Source organism: Lissotriton helveticus, chromosome 11, assembly GCF_964261635.1.
Source record: "Lissotriton helveticus chromosome 11, aLisHel1.1, whole genome shotgun sequence".
NCBI classification, from domain to species: domain Eukaryota; kingdom Metazoa; phylum Chordata; class Amphibia; order Caudata; family Salamandridae; genus Lissotriton; species Lissotriton helveticus.
In genome coordinates this window covers 931,263,773-931,284,377 of record NC_136072.1, presented here as the reverse complement: position 1 = coordinate 931,284,377, position 20,605 = coordinate 931,263,773, and the positions used below count along the sequence as shown (strand labels likewise).

Sequence of the window (20,605 nt, the reverse complement as noted above, 5' to 3'; positions counted from 1 at the left end):
TCACCAGGAAGGATCGTCCGAAACACCCCGGAGGAGGCATTGACCTCACTCACAAGCACAATCTCTGGCTGAGCACCTACTCTGACTGGCCCACAGACCTGATGGAACACCTTCACTTCAAGATCTAGACCAACCCGTCCTCCACCCTCTGAGGCACCCTCATCTACAGACCACCCGGACCCTGTGCTACTTTTTCCGACTCCATCTCTGACATCATCACGCCGCATGCCATCACCTCCACTGACTTCATGCTGCTAGGAGACCTCAACTTTCACCTAGACAACCACCACAACCCAAACTCCACCTCCCTTCTGGACAACATCCACACCATAGGACTCAAGCAGATAGTACCAGAACAAATGCACACAGCTGGGCACATCCTTAACCCCGTTTTCATATCAGGAGCCCACGCCCTGATGCCTTGAACAACACCTGGTTGCCCCCCCCCACGGACCCTCAACCTCAGAATCATCCTGGACTCCGAACTCAAAATGGACCACCAGATCAACACCATCACCTCCTCCTGCTACCACACCCTCCGCCTCCTCCATAAGACCTTCAAGTGGCTCCCCCCCAACAAAGGAAAACTGTCATACACGCCCTCAATAGTACCAGACTGGTCTACGGCGATGCACTCTATGCCGGGAGCAACAAAAGCCTCACCCACAAACTCCAGTACGCTGCCACCAGAGTAGTCTCCAACCTACCGCGCCACAGCCACATCAGCCAACACCTACAGACCCTACACTGGCTCCCCATGTAGAAGTCAATCACCTTTAAGCTTCTCACCCATGCCCACAGGGCCCTCCACAACACCGGCCCCCCAACCTGAACCATAGCCTCCCATTCCACACGCCGCAGCGCTCTCTCCGCTAGGCCCAGCTCTCCCTCGCAACGGTTCCTCAGATCAAGAAAAACAGAACAGGAGGGCGCTCCTTCTCCCTCCTTGCGGCCAAGGCATGGAACTCCCTACCTCTTGACCTCCGACAGACTGCATCGCTCCCTAAGTACCTAAAGGACCTCAAGATCGGGCTTTTCGATGGAACTCAGTGAACCTCCAGGATCAGCCAAACCCACCCCCCCCCCATCCACCCCTCTTTCCCTCAGCGCCTTGAGACCCGTTCCGAGTTAGTAGCTGGCGCTTTATAAATTCCCTGATTGATTGGTTGGTGGGTGCGTGGAATGCAAGACAGTGGTTGCGTTACACAGGTCCAGCGTTGTGTAGGGTTTTGTATGCGTGTGTGAGCGGCCAGTTAACAAATTTGGAAGGCACTACTGCACTACTGCCAGGATGCCAATTTCAGAACAGGCGCCCAAGGGCTAAGCTTCTCTTTAGAACCTTTTTGGCTAGATGGCATTTCTCCTCTTAGTGACCTTCATTAGAGTCGACCCTGCTATTCAAGAAAAGGAGAAGAAAAAGTTACTTGAAATCCTACTGCTCTATCATGGGACTGTTCATTACACGAATGATCCGCCCACCCGTTTCCCAGGGAACCCGGAAGACTCGACTTTGGTGGCCAGATTTCCTTTAAGAACATTTGGCCTGTTTCAGGCTTAAAATCAACTGCCACATCACTACCCTGTGGAACTTGAAGACCATGCTGACTGGTGCAAAGACACTACAACTTTTCTCTCTCTGTAAAACTGCGCCACCTCTCATAGAAAAAAGTAATAATTGTGCTTTAAAGCTAACTATAAGAGTAAAACGTATTTGCTTGTGAAGTGTTTGTGGATCACACTCACAGATGGAGATGATAAAGTCCTGGGGCCTCATTTATGAAAAGTGACGCATCGCTGCGTGAAAACAGCGATGCGTCACTTTTCACTGCGTCCTCCTTGCGAGACCAATGATGCGTCATATTTACAGTATGATGCATCATTGCACAAGGACTTACAGATACGTCAGTATTTCTGATGTATCTGTAAGCGCAAAAGTGACGCATTGCTGGAGTGTGTCACAAAAGTGACGCAACTCCAGCAATGCGTCCTTTCACATGGGGAAAGCCCCATATGAAAGGGCCTGCGTCAGTCTTACGCCTGCTGTGAGGCAGGCGCAAGATTTTGACGCAACAGCGTCCTAAAAGTGACGCAGTGAAATCTCATAGATTTCACTGCGTCACTATTACGAGGCTTTTTGCGGGGGAACGCCCCCTCTGCATACATTATACCTGACGCAGGTATAATGTAGCGCAGGGGTTTACAAAATGACGCATCTGCTTAGATGCGTCACTTTGTAAATAGTGCGCAACAGGAGGCATGTTTTACGCCGCCGATGCGTCACAAAAAGTGACGCATCGGAAGCGCAAAACTGACGCAAGGCCTCATAAATGAGGCCCCTGAATATGAAGGCCGTGCAGCCCAAAATTCCCATTAGTGATGGGTGTATTAGCCAGCAGGTGTACAATTTGCACCGATTTCAAAATAGCACTTTGTGCTATTTACTCACCAGGCTCAGATTAAGAGGGTGCAAATGGGAGTCTGGGCCTGAAAAAGGATTAGCAACTCAGTTGTAATTGGCGGCTGTTGTTCGTGAATTCAGCAGATTTCCATGATGGAGATCTAGGATTACAAGTAAGTAAATGTTCCTTCCCTGCGCCTTGAGGAGCAGATACTGAGTCGTGCCCTGTGCTGCAAGCATTTTCTACCCGTTCCATGAACCAGCAGGGGCGTGCCTCCTCATCAGTTCTGCCTGTTTGTAATCAGCACCTGGAGTGTAGAAGTGCTCCAGTGTTTAGGCAAGCCCTTATCAGCTCTATGTGAACTGCTGTAGGTGATAAGAAGGCCCAAGATAAGCAGGTTTATGACACACCTTTGCAAACAAAGCCTGTTACTATGAACAGGCCTCTGACTCCCGTCCTTCCTTCTCCCCTCTCGCCTTTCCTCTCCAGCGTTTCAACCCACACCCTCTACTTCTTTCGTCTCTTTGCTCCTCTTTTTTATTACTTACTGTATCTCTCCACCTTTATTCTGCTCATACCTGTCTCTCCCCACTCTCCCAGTTCATTCCCTTATGTTTCTTAATTCATAATCCCTCTTCCTGACCTCAGACTATTCTTTTTCCCTTAACCTCTCCCGCCCCTTTTTCCTGTCCTCTTTCGTCCTCACCTATTTCAGTTTCCTTCTTTCTACCAAACACTCTTCTTTTCAGTAGCTCAGCTCTTGTTTTCTATACCTATCACTCTCTTATTAAACTCCCTCTTCCCCACCACCACTTCCATTCTCATGGTCAGTGACTCATCCGCTTAACACCGATCTGTTTTTAGTCGTATCCCCATCCAAATTCTCTTCCCTCAATAAAGATTTGTCTACAGGATAGGAGGTCATTTTAATTCACTCATCACTGTCAACATCCAGCAGTCTTTCTGCTGGTGGAGGTAATGATGTCTCTTGGAGAACGGGATACTCAAGTGACAGACCTGATGATGACACTATCCATCAAACCACAGCAAGAGGAGATTATTTACACCACAGAACATGTGTTAGAGTATCTCCAGGACAATGTTCCTTAACCCCTTGGCTGCGGCGGTAATTCCGCCGCAGTGCTAGAGGGGAGGGGGGGCCGTGCGGCGCCGCCATGCTCGTCCCGGAACCACTCCATCACGAGCCTCGGGCGCGCTGTGCTTGTGACGGAGTGGTTCCGTCACGACCCCGCCCGCTCAATAGAACGCGCCACGCAGGCGCGGCGGCCGGGCCGTGACAGAACCACTCCGTCACCAGCACAGCGCGCCTGTGGCTGGTGACAGAGTGGTTCCGTCACCAGCATCGATGAGGTTAAGTTAGACTCTGGCATTGAGACCTTTGTGGTTCATTCCCCAGCCCCCCCCCCCTATTTTGATTGATGACAAGTATTGCTTGGAAGCTGAATGAGCCTCTGTTTCTCCCTCCTTACATTTTGTGATTTGAAGAACATTACCTGTCGGTGCCGCCTCTCGACTCCTTGACTGTCTCTGTCTATCAAACACCAGTTTGGTTCTGCCGCTCAACTCTCTGCCTTACACTTCACTGCTCACGTGTGTCCTTCATCGCTCTACCGTTCACTGCCTTCACCTATCTGGCCATCTGCAACTCTCCGTCTGTCTGTCTGTGCAGCTCAGCTCTCTGATGACCCTTCCTAGTGATTCTTGTGTGCCTTGTGTATTTTTTCTTCTATAACCTTGTTTTTTGTCTCCCTCAATGACAGGAGCTCGAGATGCTGCCTGAGGGGAGGCCATGGCGGTCCATGTGCAAAGGCCTAGTCCTGGGGACTCTCCTGACCAGCTTCATGCTGCTGCTCTACTCCTACGCCATCCCGCCCCTACACTTCAGCAACACAGAGTGAGTGTGATGTACAAGCACTATATGCCCCATACAACACACTGAAGCATGGCTTCGATATATTAAACTGGAGTACTGCACTGATAGGCAACCAAAGATGAGATGTGTTCCCTACACCTCGACAAAATTTGTTACTTTCTACACAGTATTACCTATGTGTCCCCTACCGAGGTATAATCTCTGTGCCTTCTCCACAGGGGTTGCATATGTGTCCTGTCTCATATATATCCATTGTCTCTTGTAAAATGCCGGACCCTTACTGAGAGATGCCATGTATGTCTCTACCCACAGATTATCCACGCACCACTGTTCAGCGATAATTTATGTACCCCTTGCCTATAGCTAGATAAAATGTTTATCCATGTTTATCCTGCCTGGAATGCTTTGCCCCTTGCCCTCCGCAATATTCAGGACCCGGTGGTATTCAAGAAACATTTGAAAACACATCTCTTCGCCTAAACAGACATTTTCCCCCTTTGTTGGGTTCGCGCCGGGACACTCGTGAGTATCCGTGCGTGCTATAAATTAAAATAACATAACATAACACTATCCATCAATAACTTATGAATCAACCAAGAAACATATTTAGGTATATATTTTGAGAGGTTTGTTGAGTGCTACTTGGGAGCCAGGGTCGCTGTGGAATTTTGCGCATGAGAGGCGAGAACCCTGAAGTGAATGGAGTAAAGTGCAGGGGTGCAGCTATCAGTTGTGCAGCCAGAGCTGGTGCACCTGGGCCCAGAAGAAGGTAGTATGTCAGAATATCATCGACAGAAACTTCATCTGACATACATGTTGTCTTTTAAATATAGTTTCCGGAAAAATCGTCCTATTGGGTGTAGGTATTTTATTAACACCAATGAGGCGATATTTTTGTAATTGATATTTGGAACACAGTATTTATATCAGACGGTATTCTGATGAGAATATTGTGGTAGCATTTCTAGAGGACAAGGCCGTGATTTCAGAAGTGGCCTGCTCAGATATTTTTGAAAGTGCCTCCCTGGGGCCTGGATCAAATTTACTGTGGGGGGGTGGGAGTCACAGAAAAAAAAGTCACAAACAGCCCCAGGCAGGCTGTAGAGCAAAGCTGCAGCCATACTTATGGAATTTAGGGCCAGGTGTATGTAGCATTTTATCGGTCACAAACGGACCATTGTATTTTGCCTTGTACAAAAGGAAAATGTGACTCAGTAACTTGTTACCGATTCGCATTTTGCTTTTGCAATTCGGTATTAGGAAGGGGTGTGTTTAGGGCATCCCTTACAAATACCGAATAGCACTGGGATGTAAGAATGTTTTGCAACTGGAAAGCGGTCACAAAACAGTCATAATTTAACAACTTCGTAGAGGAGATGGTAACCCATTCACAAACGGGAAGGGGTCCCCAAGGGACCCCTTCCGTTTTGTGAAAGTGTGTGAAAACATTTTTTAAGAGCAGACAGTGGTGCTATGGACCACTGCCGATTCTTAAAAAATAAAAATAAAACTTTTCATTTTTATTTTTGTAATGGAGCCTGTTTTTCTTTAAGGGAAAGAGGCTACTTTACAAAAAAAAGAATGCTTTATTTAAAAAGCAATCACTTACATTGTGGTCAGCTGACCCCAGCAGGCCACCATCCCTGTGATTGTAGCCATTGCAAATGGGTTGCAAATTGCGAGCTGCCTCATGAATGTTGATGAGGCAGGTCCATTTGCAACCCATTGGGAATCACAAAAAGTGTCAGAAACACTGTTGTACATAGCTGTTTGTGATTTCCTAATTGAGAAACGCAAAAATTCACAAAAAGGATATCTCAAACTGACTTTTTTGTACAACTGGCCCATAAAGAGGCTCAAAGAGGGGCGTAGCATTAGAGGGTGTTTTGGGGGTGTTACAATCCTCTATTAAATGTATTTTTTTATTAATTGATGGGTACAGGGCTTTCAGTTTGGTATGGTAAGGTGTTTGCTGGATTTCACCCAGGATTTTTAAGTACTCACTCAGACAAAAACACACACACACTCATCTCTGTTTTAAAGGTCTTAAGGCACGTTATTTTACAAAATAGTGTTTTAAGTAGCCCTCTCACAATCGCCACTCATTTCCCTTTCCACTGGCCCTTAAGCCCCCCTCATGCGTTGCTTCTCAAGTAATGATTTACATGATTTGCTAGCATGATAGTCGGAAAATCTGGCGCTCACATCCTACCTCAGTTTTACTGACCAAGCTATGCCCCTGTAGAGGCTTTAATAATTCCATGATGGGGTGGACTTCTGTTCTCATGAGCTGAGGTGCTCTCTTATAGGATGACTGGACCACACTCATTCAATTACTGAGCCGCTCAGCTCAAATTAAAAAAGCGTTCAGGAACGGGGGCGCAATATACTATCATGTGCGAGAGATGCAGGATGCAGGCTGTAGCAGGAGATATTTTATTTTTGAGGTCATTTAATACCCTTACAAATATATTCAAACATACAGAGACTATTTCTGTCTTTTTCTATTATCCTTTCTTTCTCTGCTTCTATTTCATCATGTTTCTTCTCCATTTTCTTTCTGTTGTACTTTTCCTCTCCTACCCTTTCTTTTTCCAGCTATCCTCTTTTACTTTTTTCTTTCTACCTCCTTTTTTAGGTCGAGGACCGTCGCACTGCGTAGCAGTGGGCGGAGTCCGAAGATTTTATGTTTTTGAGTTAGGGGGGCTTGAACCCGCCCCTCTTCTCCATTGGCTGGCTCCCTAAACGGAGGCAAGCCATTGGAGGAGAGGGACATCACTCGTTGAAGCCTCGTCTTTTTTGGATTCGGGGGCGTGTTTTTTGCGTTCTTTCGACCTGTGACGTCATCCGTCACTCAGAACGCAAAAAACACGCCCCCTATTCCGAAAATTTCGGACGTTTGCGGCCGCCATTGTTGCCCGGAACAGCCGCGCTGCCACTCCAGGTAAGTTTTCTTCTGCTCCTGATTGTGCCTTTTTTCTTGTTTCTGTCGTCTCCTTGTTCTTATTTTTGGTGGTGGAGAGTGACTAATGTGAATACACATGGCCCTGGTCACAAGGATATTTTGAAGTTAGGGTGGGTTCTCTTCGAACCCAGTGCAAAGTTAAATTTAAGCTTTTGTTTCGTGTTCTCCTTTAAGGGCTAAACTATCCACATGCACCGTGATGACGTCCGCACTTACTGCATACCACAACTCCACACATGCAGCGGTTCTGCAGCATAGGGTTGACGCTTGTGTGTATTTATTTGTGGTGCACGGTGTCAGATGAGTGAAGTACGTCTGCATACGCTGTGGGCTCATAAGAGGGCGACAGAACGCCGCTTTCTGATTTAGCTTCCGTGCACGCGCTGAAAATATTTTATTTAAAACATGGGGTCGCCGCGTTCTTGGTCTGGCGTTGGGGTTACTGTGAGTGTTGGGCACCGTAGCCAGGGTCTCTCCCTTTCGGTCTGCGGGAGTCGGGTCGCCTGGCTGTGGGGTGGGGCCGTGGATGCCCACGAGACCGTTGGCCTGGGGTGTGTGGCAGAGGAAGCAGCTTGGTATTGTGCGGCGTGTTGGTGACTGTTTAAAACGCCCGTGTCCCCAGCAGCGCTTTTGTGGCATTTGGTCCTGCCCCAAACGTTGTAGTGGCTCGCCGGGGCTAGTGAGGAGTGGTATGGGGACCCTCGTGTAGCATGCAGGTTTATCGGTATAGCGTTCCGATATCTTTGGCGCTTTATAAACCTAGACCTGGCAGCAACGTGGTTCGGTGTGTAGTGGCAGTAAGGTTGTGGTCTGGATGGGGGAGCGCCGCATGTCCGGTCACGGGGGTACACAGGAATGGTGGTTGGTACCGGCGGCGCTATTCGCAATATTTCAAGCCGAGGGTTAGGTCGCGGTTGCGGTCCTCCTGTATCTGGGAGACTGCTGCAGATCTATCTTGGGTCTCCTGGCCGGCTGCTCACTGTGATTAAGGAGGGGGTGTGTACATGAATTTAGGGTATATATTTTGAGCGGTCATATCATTGAGGCGATTTTGTTCTGGATTGGTGCCATCCTTGTGATGTCTTACTAGCGTCTAGACTCTGGACGCTTCGGGAGTTTCGGTTAGCATGGGGGGTGGCAGCCATTTTGTAGGGGTTCCTCTACACGTTAGAGGTATTTATTTATTTATGCGTTTTAATTAGCGCGGACTTTACCCGATGGTGTCAGAGCGCTTCACAATAGGACAGAACTGAAACATGAGAACATTACAACATTACTGGTGAACAAATTACAAAAGCAAAAGTTACATTACATGAGGCAAAAGTGACAATCGTGAGCAAACGGTGCATTACAGGACGATAAAGTGGCAAGTGTGCAGGTTACAAAAGCGAACAAATTACACGTAGAGGTAGAATACTGCAATAAATGGAGGACACTCAAACACAAGAACAAACGTTACGTAGGCAATGGTGGCACTTGTGCAAGTATCGAAAGCAAACAAAATGTAAGAGGTAGCAAACAGTGTGTTACAAGTTGTCGGTTGTGCTGGCACAAGTAGGTCTAGTGTCGCAACAATCGAGGGATGGGTGAGACTGCATCTCGTGGGTTACCTCATCTCGTGGGTAGCAACAACTAATATGTCCCACTGAGCCATTTTCAAGAGATTACTTTTATAACATAACCGATGGGGCTATATTACATGTCACTTCTTGCAACCATAGAACCGATTTAATCAATCAATCAATCAATCATGCCATTTGTATAGCGCACTACTCACCCGGGAGGGTCTCAAGGCGCTTGGGGGGAGGGGTATGCTACTGCTCGAACAGCCAGGTCTTGAGTTGTTTCCTGAAGGGGAGATGGTCTTGGGTCAGCCGAAGGTGGATGGGGAGGAAGTTCCAAGTCTTGGCAGCCAGGTAAGAGAAGGAACTTCCTCCGGCGGTGGCTCTTCGGATGCGTGGTACGGCTGCGAGGGCGAGGCTGGTGGACCGTAGCTGGCGGGTGGGCGTGTAGAAGGTCAGGCGGTCGTTGAGGTACTTGGGGCCCAGGTCGTGGAGAGACTTGTGTGCGTGGGTGAGGAGCCGGAACGTGATCCTCTTGTCGACGGGGAGCCAGTGCAGGTTCCTCAGGTGGCTGGAGATGTGGCTGCGTCGGGGGACATCCAGGATGAGTCGGGCGGAGGCGTTCTGGATGCGCTGGAGTCTTTTCTGTAGCTTGGCTGTGTTTCCGGCGTAGAGGGCGTTTCCGTAGTCCAGTCGGCTGGTGACGAGTGCCTGGGTGACAGTCTTTCTGGTCTCGGTCGGGATCCAACGGAAGATCTTGCGAAGCATACGCAGGGTGTTGACCAGAAGGGATAACCTTAAGAATAATTATAGGCTCCAATGTGCACTATAATATCAGCTGTCGGCGTGATCGTGCCCCATAGCCACTGTCGGAAGTTCCATCGTGAACTCGAGGAGCCTCATTACAGGTCTCCGTCGCGTGTATTACGCGTGCATTGTGAACGCGATACCGGCAACGCCCGGATGCCGCAAAGATCATTCGGCTCCCTACCCTAGAGCATTGCAATTGTAAACTAACGGGTCCCTCCCGCGACACCGTTCAAGCTGCGCTCCAACCCTACAGCCCTTGTCGCAGCGTGGGGGATCATCACGAGGTACTGTCCTCTCCCTCAACCTCACTACTCACCCTTCAAATTCCTTCATAGGCTCCAAAATTGGAAGCCCTGCCACCTGTGGTCCTGTACACGACCCTGCCCTTCAGCTATATCAATCGTGAGGCTTTTAAATTCGGGCAAGCATCGAATGTCCTGATGATGATCCACAATCTTAGATGGATCGAAACGCCGTCGACTAATTGTGTAGTCTAAACACTAGTTCACAATCGTGTGCAAAAATTATGTTTTTTCTACATATGTGAAGCAAATAGACTGTAAAAATTTCAAATTTTGCTCCCTCATTTTCCAAATGCCTGAAAATATCTAGTTAATTGTAGTGTGTATTGTTTGTCTAGCCTTGTGGATACAGGACTGTGTCCCACTGCTCAATTGTTGGTTCGTGTATTCTGACTTATTCTTGTTATTAAATAAATTGCGAGGTCCGGCTGGACTTCTTGTTTATTATAGTGCACATTGGAGCCTATAATTATTCTTAAGGTTATCCCTTCTGGTCAAGGACCATTGTTGTTTACTTCAATTGATACCCCAGGTCCTTGCTTACTTAGCGGGTTTCCTTGTTTCTTGGTAATAGTACGCAGGGTGTTGAAGCACGATGATGAGACGGCGTTGACTTGTCTGGTCATCGAGAGGGAGGGGTCCAGGATGAAGCCCAGGTTGCGTGCGTGGTCGGTTGGCTTGGGTGCGGTGCCCAGGGCTGGGGGCCACCAGGAGTCGTCCCAGGCGGAGGGCGAAGATCCCAGGATGAGGACTTCCGTCTTGTCCCAGTTCAGTTTCAGGCGGCTGTCCTTCATCCACTCGGCGACGTCTGTCATCCCTTCGTGTAGGCAGGTTCTGGCGGTGTCGGGGTCTCTGGTGAGGGAGAGGATCAGCTGGGTGTCGTCGGCGTAAGAGATGATGTTGAGGTTGTGCTGGCGTGCGATGGCTGCGAGAGGTTTCATGTAGATGTTGAAGAGGGTGGGGCTGAGTGAAGATCCTTGCGGGACGCCGCAGATGACTTCGGTGGCCTCGGAGCGAAACGGGGGGAGGCGGACTCTTTGTGTTCTTCCGGCGAGGAACGAGATGATCCACTCCAGTGCCTTCTCTTGGATACCGATGTTGCTGAGGCGCTGGACTAGGGTGCGGTGGCAGACCGTGTCGAACGCAGCGGAGAGGTCCAGGAGGATGAGGGCCACTGTTTCCCCCTTGTCGAGCAGGGTCCGGATGTCGTCGGTGGCTGCGATGAGGGCGGTCTCGGTGCTGTGGTTGGCTCTGAAGCCGGACTGCGAGGGGTCGAGGGATCCGTTCGTCTCGAGGAAGGCGGTCAGCTGTCTGTTGACGATCTTCTCGATGAGAAGATGATACAATCATTTACTATTAATGTTACTTTTCAAGATAGTAATGTATAGTTTAGTAGTAGTAGTGGGGGCAATCATGCATTCCCTGTGACAAAAACAACTGTTGTATCTGGGCATATCAGGCATCCCCATGTGCAATAAGGAAATGTGTTCTGTGTGTGTGTTGGACTTGAGGTTACCAGTCCACATAGGGTAGCCTGGCACAGAGCAGGAACAGCTAAACTCCAAAGGCAATTGTGTTGTGCTTACATCACTCACTCATAGTAACTCAGAGCTCCACCACCCAAAAATAAAGGACACTACACCGTTTTAGAAAAATACGGGCTGTTTTATAAAATTCTCTTGTAATTACTCTTCGTCACTTAGCAGTGTTTACATTCAGCAAATTGAATAACTCCACATCTGATTATTTATAACAGCACAATTTAATCTAGCATTAACGACACTTCTCACCCCTTCCTAAAAGGAGATCTGTAATCACTCCTGCGTCTATGCGCACAGTATTTATTCCACAGCTTTAGTTAGGACACTCAGCAGGTATACACCTTCTGTAAATTAGGCTAGATGGTACATTAACTCTGTGGTTCAATACATTATAATCTGGAGTATACAGGCATTCAGCAATGGTTTTCCCAATAGCACAATAATATCAAGGTACATGCGGTTGGAGCTGCGAATGAAATTAGGCAGGATATCTAAAGGTTTACATGCAGTCCTGTAAACTGCTCTAACCACAACGTAATAGCAGGACTGATCTTTGCCACTGGATGATTGGCGTAATTGAGGTAATTTCCCAACCGTTACCTTCTCTTTACCCCCGGGGCAGTTCTGATACTCCGGCTTCTTTTAACAGTAATCTTCCCCTCGGTCAAGAGATTGTTTATCCGCAGGATCCTATTATGCAGGAAAAGGAATTCAGTTAATGAGTCATGCACTTTTGGGTACGGGAGCAATTAGCCGTTCAGCAGCTGAAGGGAATTCCACCAACCCGTTAGATGTTTGTCGGCCCTCTTCCCCCCTTCCGCAGACGGACAGAAAATATTTGGCCTGATAACCGGGGCTCGGCAGACTCTTCCCGCCCACCACAACTTCTCAGTCAGCTGCAAGGCCCTCTCAGACGCGGGGGCCACGCACTTCCTCTCTCGATCTTACCGCTTTGTAGGGGGGATTGATCCCAGTCTCACATTCGTCCCCGCTAACACCTTTGTCCTCAGTTACCACGCTCTGTGGTGATTCCGGCCCCTGCGCTGCAGGTTCCAGGCAGCTGACGGGGCCGGAGCTCTTCCACGACTCCCTCGGCGCTTCTCACCGCTCTGCGTCCTTCCCTCGCCTCCTTCGTCAGAGGGGGCGGGAACTGCGCAGTCCGGCCTTCTGTCTTCCGGATTTTCGGGCACCCGCTCTCTCCTTCGCACAGCTGGTTTCCCAGCACACATCCCTGCTGACCTCAGACATACCCTCCCCACTGAATCTTCACCAACAGGGGGCTGTGGATCAGCGACAGTAGTCCGGTGACAGGGATGTCACTCACCGATCACTTTCAAGTAGGAATGCTTCCCTCTTCACTTTCATAAAGCCAGAGGGTTCTTTTTGAGAATAGGATGAGTGTATTTACCTCCACGCTTCCTGAGGGGACAGTCCAGGCTGGGTTACCCAAAAGGGAAATTCGACAACTGGGCAACCTCCTTCTTAGTCAGGCCTTTCCTCCGGCGACTTCCCAAGCCGGTTACCTATGTCTCCTCACAAGATGTCTCACAGAATCAAAGGGCAAAACTTAGCTACATGATGACAGGGCTCAGTCAATAGGTAGGGGGCCACGTCAGCAGGGTGGAACAGCCGGCCCAAGGGTCAGTCTTACTCCTAACAGTGCGCTCGCCTCCCCACACTATCGCTTCACTCCTCACCCAACTTCACCTAAGCTCTCTCTGGTCACTCCTAAAATGGCCGCCCTGGTGCTGTCCCTAATATAGACTGGCCTGGCTACTGGAACCAGCTGGAAGGTTCTAGAACCTTCCCAGTGTAATCCTATGGCTCAGGTCTCTGAGGTAAAAATGTGGCAGTTATAAGCCACCATTTTGTGTCTCTACATTCACCACCTCTACAAAGAGTGTCAGGGACTCAAAAAGTCATAGTGAGAAGGAGCACCTAGCCCCCTGGACAACATAAAAAATCCCAGTGGACATAAAAATGAAAAGCGTTAGGAGGCAAAAAGGGGACAAAAAATAAATAAATAATAGGAGGGACCACCCAAAGGGCTGACAGGTCTAACACGCGTCCCCCCCAGCTGAAAGTGGGGAGAGCTACCCAACCCCTTGGGAGTTCTCATCACTAAGGCAGAAATACCTAGAGAGACCGTCTGCATTGGCGTGGTCCACTCCAGGCCGATGTTCCACCCGGAAGTCCGTTCCCTGTAGGGAGATAGACCATCTCAACAGCTTGAGATTTTCTCCCTTCATTTGCATCAGCCAGCGAAGGGGCCGGTGGTCAGTATGTACCAGGAAGTGCGAGCCAAACAGGTATGGCCGCAGCTTCTTCAGTGCCCATACCACCGCAAAGGCTTCCCGCTCAAGTGCACTCCACCTCTGTTCCCGGGGAAGCAGTCTCCTGGACAGGAAGACAACAGGTTGAACCAGACCCTCTTCATTGAGTTGCGATAGCACTGCCCCAATGCCATGTTCTGATGCGTCTGTTTGGACAATGAATTCCTTGGAAAAATCAGGAGCCCTCAGGACTAGAGCCGCACACATTGCTTGTTTCAAGGTGTTAAAGGCTTGCTGGCAAGCCTCCGTCCAGACTACCCGTCGGGGTTGCTTCTTGGAAGTGAGTTCAGTTAGAGGTGTCACAATTGTGCCATACCCCTTCACAAAGCGACGGTAGTATCCTGTGAGGCCCAGAAAAGCTCGAACCTCAGTTTGGGTCTTGGGGGGCTCCCAGGCCATGATACCTCAATCTTCGCCTGGAGGGGCTGCACCGTTCCCCTGCCCACCAAGTGGCCTAGGTACACCACCGACCCCTGCCCAATCTGACATTTGCTGGCCTTGATTGTCAAGCCAGCCTGCTTCAGGGCTTGGAGAACAGCTTGTAGGTGACACAAGTGGTCCTCCCAGCTGCTGCTGAAGACGGCAATGTCGTCTAGGTAAGCATCAGAGTAGGCCTCCATCCCGGAGAGGACTTTGTTCACCAGCCGTTAAAAGGTGGCAGGAGCGTTCTTGAGCCCAAAGGGCATTACACAGAACTGGTAGTGGCCCTCAGGCGTGGAGAAGGCTGACCTTTCCTTTGATCCATCTGTAAGGGAGATCTGCCAGTACCCTGAGGTGAGGTCAAAAGTACTCAAGTATTGGGCAGCTCCCAGCCGGTCAATGAGTTCATCCGACCTAGGGATCGGATGGGCATCAGGTTTGGTCACTGAATTCAGTCCCCGGTAATCCACACAGAACCTTAGTTCTGGTGTGGTGCCCGGTGGAGCAGCTTTTGGTACCAGAACCACCGGACTGGACCAGAGGCTACTTGAAGGTTCAATTACTCCTAGCTCCAGCATTTTAGTGACTTCACTGTGGATGCTGGCCTTCACCTTGTCTGACAGCCGGTAGATCTTAGACTTCACAGGTAGGCTGTCTCCTGTGTCCACATCATGGGTACACAGGTGGGTCCTTCCCGGGACAAGGGAGAACAGCGAAGAATATTGCTCCAGGACCTGGCGGCAGTCCCTCCGCTGTTCAAGAGTCAGGGATGGTGAGAGAATCACTCCCTCCACCGACCCATCCTTTTCCTGAGACGAAAAAAGATCAGGGAGAGGCTCGCTTTCCTCTTCCTTTGCTCCATTAGTAACCATCATCAAGATGACCTCGGGCCTCTCATGGTGGGGTTTGAGGCGATTGGCATGGAGCACCCGATGGGGCTGCCGGGGGGTTTTAAGATCCACTAGATAAGTGGCCTTACCCTTTTTCTCCATTACCTCAAAGGGGCCTTTCCAGCGATCCTGGAGGGCACTGAGCTCTTCAGGTTCCATCACCCACACTTTCTGGCCAGGCTCCAATTTCACAGGGTGAGCATTGTGGTCATACCACTCCTTCATCACTGCTTGGCTGGCTTCCAAGTTGTCAGAAGCTTGCTTCCACAACTTAGCCATTTGGCCCCGGAAGGCCAGCATATAGCTCACCACATCCTGGGGAAGCTTCCTGGGAGTCTTTTCCTATCCGTCTTTCACCAGGCTGAGAGGTCCACGCACAGGGTGCCCATACAGAAGTTCGAAGGGGCTGAAGCCAACTCCCTTCTGTGGCAATTCCCTGTAGGAAAACAACAGACAGGGTAGGAGGAAGTCCCATTTCCTCCGCAGGCTCTCAGGCAGACTTCTGATCATGCCTTTCAAGGTTTTGTTGAACCTTTCCACTAGACCATTGGTCTGTGGGTGGTAAGGAGTGGTGAACCGATAGGTAACCCCACACTCCTGCCACATAGCCCGCATGTAAGCTGACATGAAGTTGGTCCCCCTGTCGGACACAACTTCCTTGGGGAAACCCACTCGGGTAAAGATCCCCATCAGGGCCCTAGCCACTGCAGGTGCAGTAATGGTCCTCAGAGGAATTGCCTCTGGGTACCGTGTGGCGTGATCCACCAGGACCAGGATAAACCTGTGACCAGCTGAAGTTGGTGGATCCAATGGCCCCACAATGTCGATGCCCACCCTTTCAAAGGGCGTGCTAACGACAGGGAGTGGTTCCAGGGGAGCTTCCAGCTTCACCCCTTTTTTCCCACTGGCTTGGCAAGTCACACGTGTCCGGCAGTAAGTGTCGGACGCCACCTTCACCTGAGGCCAATAAAAGTGGGGGACAAGCCGGGCAAAGGTCTTGTCCTGACCCAAGTGTCCTGCCAAGGGTATCTCATGAGCCAGTTCTAAAAGAAAGGCTCGGTAACGTTGAGGGACAACCAAGGCCCGTGACGAACCGTGCACTGGTGCCTTGGGTTCACTGTAGAGGAGTCCATCCTCCCAGTAAATGTGGTAGTTCCCCGTAACGTTACCTGCTGCCTGGGCTTCGGCCTGTCGCCTCAGTCCCTCAAGGGTAGGGCACTCCATCTGGCCCTTACATAACTCCTCCCTGGTAGGCCCACTTCCACATGCCACTCAGCAGGGATAGGTAGGTTCTCCAGGGAGACAACTTCCCCCTCCGTGTATTCCAGGTCCACCACCTCAGGTGGCCTATCCATCTCACGAGGCTTGGATGTCGAGGCAGGCTTCTCCTGTCCCCGGTTCCTTCCCTTCCTGGCAGCTGGCTGTGCCTTTGTTTCAGGCTCCAGCCCAGGCAAACTCCCCCTCCGGGTAGTCGCGGGCCTGGTGCTGGCACAGGCCCAGTCAGGTGTACCCAGCATCTCAGAATGAGTCCGGTATTCCACCTCCTTCCAAGCATTGTGCTCCATGTCATTCCCCAACAGACAATCAACTGGCACGGCAGGGCTTACAGCAACTCGAAGTAGACCTGCAACCCCTTCCCACTCAAATGGAACCTCGGTCACCGGGTAGTGGCCCATTCTGCCGTCAGCCATCGCGGCGGGATGGAGTACATGTGGAATCACCTGCTTTGGAGACACCAGGTGACTCCTTACCATAGTCATACTGGCTCCTGTGTCTCTCAGAGATTCCCCTCTTTGGCCATTGATGGTGACCCACTGCCCATACTTGGTAGTATTTGAGGGCACCTGGATCTTAGGAACCATCTCCCGATCTCCCAGGGACACTAAGGTGACTCCCGCCCACTCCCCCCCTTATCTAAGTGCAACTCCTCCCCGAGCACAACACTAGCTACTCCCGGGGCTTTTCCTCCAGTGGGAGGGGGTGGTCTCTTTGGGCACTTGACATCACCTTTATAGTGCCCAACCCCACCACACTCATCACAGCAGACAACCCTTGGCTGCTGACTATGGTCAGGTTGAGGGTTTCTCGGCGGGTTAGCCTTGGGAATGAATCCTGTTCCCTTTCCCTGGAAACTGTTTTGGGGGCCTTTTGAGAACTCCCTCTTTTTATTTCCCCCCTCTTTCTTCTGGGGAGCGTCCTGTCTGGTCCTTTGGGAATCCCCACCGGTCCCCTTTGAGGACACCCGGGTACTAGCCCAGATGTCCGCCTCCTCAGCAAGCTTCTGGGGCCTGGTCAGCTTGCTGTCCACCAGGTGTTGTCGCAGCTCGGGAAAACATTTCTCGAGTAGGTGCTCCTTGAGGATAAGATCTTACAACCCCTCGTAGTCCCCCACCTCGCTGCCTTGCACCCAACCCTCTAGGGCCTTCTTTACATAGTCTAGGAAATCCACCCAATTCTGTGTGGCCAGTTTGTAACTGCTCCTAAACTTCTGACGGTACTTTTCGGGAGTCAGACCAAACTTTTTTATCAGCGCCACTTTCATGGTGGGGTAGTGGGTCTGCTCCCCCTGCTCCAGGGCCAAAAGTGTATCCCTTCCAGCAGGAGGCATGTATTTGTACAAGCCACCCCCCAGTGTTTTTCCAATATCCCATGGGCTCTTAAGGTACCTCATAAGCAGCCAACCATTTCGCAATGTCATCCCCTGCGCTGTAGCTGGCGACTACGTCCTTTGGCAAATAGGGTCTGGGTTCCCTGGTTGTGTCTTTGGATTCGCTGCCACCAATAGGAGTACTGGGAGTCCCTATTTGCAGGGCCTTGAGGTCTAACTCTCTGAGACTCAATTCGTGAGCCAGCCTCTTTTCCTCCCTCTCCTTCTCCAATCTCGCTAACTCCCACTTTACCTGCCTTTCTTCTCTCTGGTCCGTTAGTTCAGCTTCAGTTAAGCTCCTCACAGAGACACTGCTGCCCTCCCTTGAGAGTGTTCTGGGACCTGTCAGTAGGTTCCCCCCCAGGTTGGTACAATGCAACTACCCCGATGTCAGTGTCCTGGTCTCTCTCTACCCCTTCTCTCCTGGATGAGCTTCCACCCATGCCCTCAGGCTAGTTTGAAGTTCACTCTTTTTCGCACCTCGCTTGAAAAATCCCCCTTTCTCTGACAAAATTCTCTGAGTTGTGCCGCAGTATAGGTCTCCAACTCTTCCAAATAAAATTCCATTTTGCCAACAGGGTATCAAATAGCCACTTGGAAGAATTCAAGGAAGGGTATCACGTGAGGACTTCCTCCACCCACCACCAGGAAAGAATTTGGAAAAGCAAAATTGTAATTAGGGAGTCCGCTAGGAGAAAACTCCAGGTGTAGGCCAGTGGTACACACTGCGTTACTACTAAGTGGATGCAAGCACAAGCTCTAATCCCACCGCTGAACACCAATTATGTTGGACCTGGGGTTACCAGTATACATAGGGTAGCCTGGCACAGAGCAGGAACAGCTAAACTCCAAAGGCAATTGTGTTGTGCTTACATCACTCACTCCTAGTAACTCAGCGCTCCACCACCCAAAAATAAAGGACACTACACTGTTTTAGAAAAATACGGGCTGTTTTCTAAAATTCTCTTGTAGTTACTCTTCGTCACTTAGCAGTGTTTACATTCAGCAAATTGAATAACTCCACATCTGATTATTTATAACAGCACAATTTCATCTATCATTAACGACACTTCTCACCCCTTCCGAAAAGGAGCTCAGTAATCACTCCTGCGCTCTTTGCGCACAGTATTTATTTCAAAGCTTTAGTTAGGACACTCAGCAGGTATGCAACTTCTGTAATTAGGCTAGATGGCACATTAACTCTGTGGTTCAATACATTATAATCTGGAGTATACAGGCATTCAGCAATGGTTTTCCCAATAGCACAATAATATCAAGGTACATGCGGTTGGAGCTGCGAATGAAATTAGGCAGGATATCTAAAGGTTTACATGCAGTCCTGTAAACCGCTCTAACTACAACGTAATAGCAGGACTGATCTTTGCCACTGGATGATTGGCGTAATTGAGGTAATTCCCCAACCGTTACCTTCTCTTTACCCACGGGGCCGTTCTGATACTCCGGCTTCTTTTAACAGTAATCTACCCCTCGGTCAAGAGATTGTTTATCCGCAGGATCTTATTATGCAGGAAAAGGAATTCAGTTAATGAGTCACGCACTTTTGGGTACGGGAGCAATTACCCGTTCAGCAGCTGAAGGGAATTCCACCAACCCGTTAGATGTTTGTAGGCGCTCTTTCCCCCCTTCCGCAGACTGACAGAAAATATTTGGCCTGATAACCGGGGCTCGGCAGACTCTTCCCACCCACCACAACTTCTCAGTCAGCTGTAAGGCCCTCTCAGACGCGGGGGCCCGCACTTCCTCTCTCGATCTTACCGCTTTGTAGGGGGGATTGATCCCAGTCTCACATTCGTCCCCGCTAACGCCTTTGTCCTCAGTTACCACGCTCTGTGGTGATTCCGGCCCCCGCGCTGCAGGTTCCAGGCAGCTGACGGGGCCGGAGCTCTTCCACGACTCCCTCGGCGCTTCTCACCGCTCTGCGTCCTTCCCTCGCCTCCTTCGTCAGAGGGGGCGGGAACTGCGCAGTCCGGCCTTCTGTCTTCCGGATTTTCGGGCCCCCGCTCTCTCCTTCGCACAGCTGGTTTCCCAGCACACATCCCTGCTGACCTCAGACATACCCTCCCCACTGAATCTTCACCAACAGGGGGCTGTGGATCAGCGACAGTAGTCCGGTGACAGGGATGTCACTCACCGATCACTTTCAAGTAGGAATGCTTCCCTCTTCACTTTCATAAAGCCAGAGGGTTCTTTTTGAGAATAGGATGAGTGTATTTACCTCCACGCTTCCTGAGGGGACAGTTCAGGCTGGGTTACCCAAAAGGGAAATTCGACAACTGGGCAACCTCCTTCTTAGTCAGGCCTTTCCTCCGGCTACTTCCCAAGCCGGTTACCTATGTCTCCTCACAGGATGTCTCACAGAATCAAAGGGCAAAACTTAGCTACATGATGACAGGGCTCAGTCAATAGGTAGGGGGCCACGTCAGCAGGGTGGAACAGCCGGCCCAAGGGTCAGTCTTACTCCTAACAGTGCGCTCGCCTCCCCACACTATCGCTTCACTCCTCACCCAACTTCACCTAAGCTCTCTCTGGTCACTCCTAAAATGGCCGCCCTGGTTCTGTCCCTTATATAGACTGGCCTGGCTACTGGAACCAGCTGGAAGGTTCTAGAACCTTCCCAGTGTAATCCTATGGCTCAGGTCTCTGAGGTAAAAATGTGGCAGTTATAAGCCACCATTTTGTGTCTCTACATTCACCACCTCTACAAAGAGTGTCAGGGCCTCAAAAAGTCATAGTGAGAAGGAGCACCTAGCCCCCTGGACAACATAAAAAATCCCAGTGGACATAAAAATGAAAAGCGTTAGGAGGCAAAAAGGGGACAAAA

The 20,605-nt window shown here is 50.2% G+C and overlaps 1 protein-coding gene across 3 annotated transcripts in view; it reads left to right on the top strand.

Moving 5' to 3' along the window:
• GAL3ST1 (galactose-3-O-sulfotransferase 1) overlaps positions 1-20,605 on the top strand; it is a 284,432-nt gene that overhangs the window by 195,993 nt on the left and 67,834 nt on the right. For all 3 annotated transcript variants that reach the window (XM_078667249.1, XM_078667251.1, XM_078667250.1), the window contains exon 2: positions 4,181-4,314. In XM_078667249.1, the coding sequence (XP_078523375.1) occupies positions 4,190-4,314 (125 nt within the window). In that variant the 5' untranslated portion in view covers positions 4,181-4,189. The remainder of the gene's footprint in view (positions 1-4,180; positions 4,315-20,605) is intronic.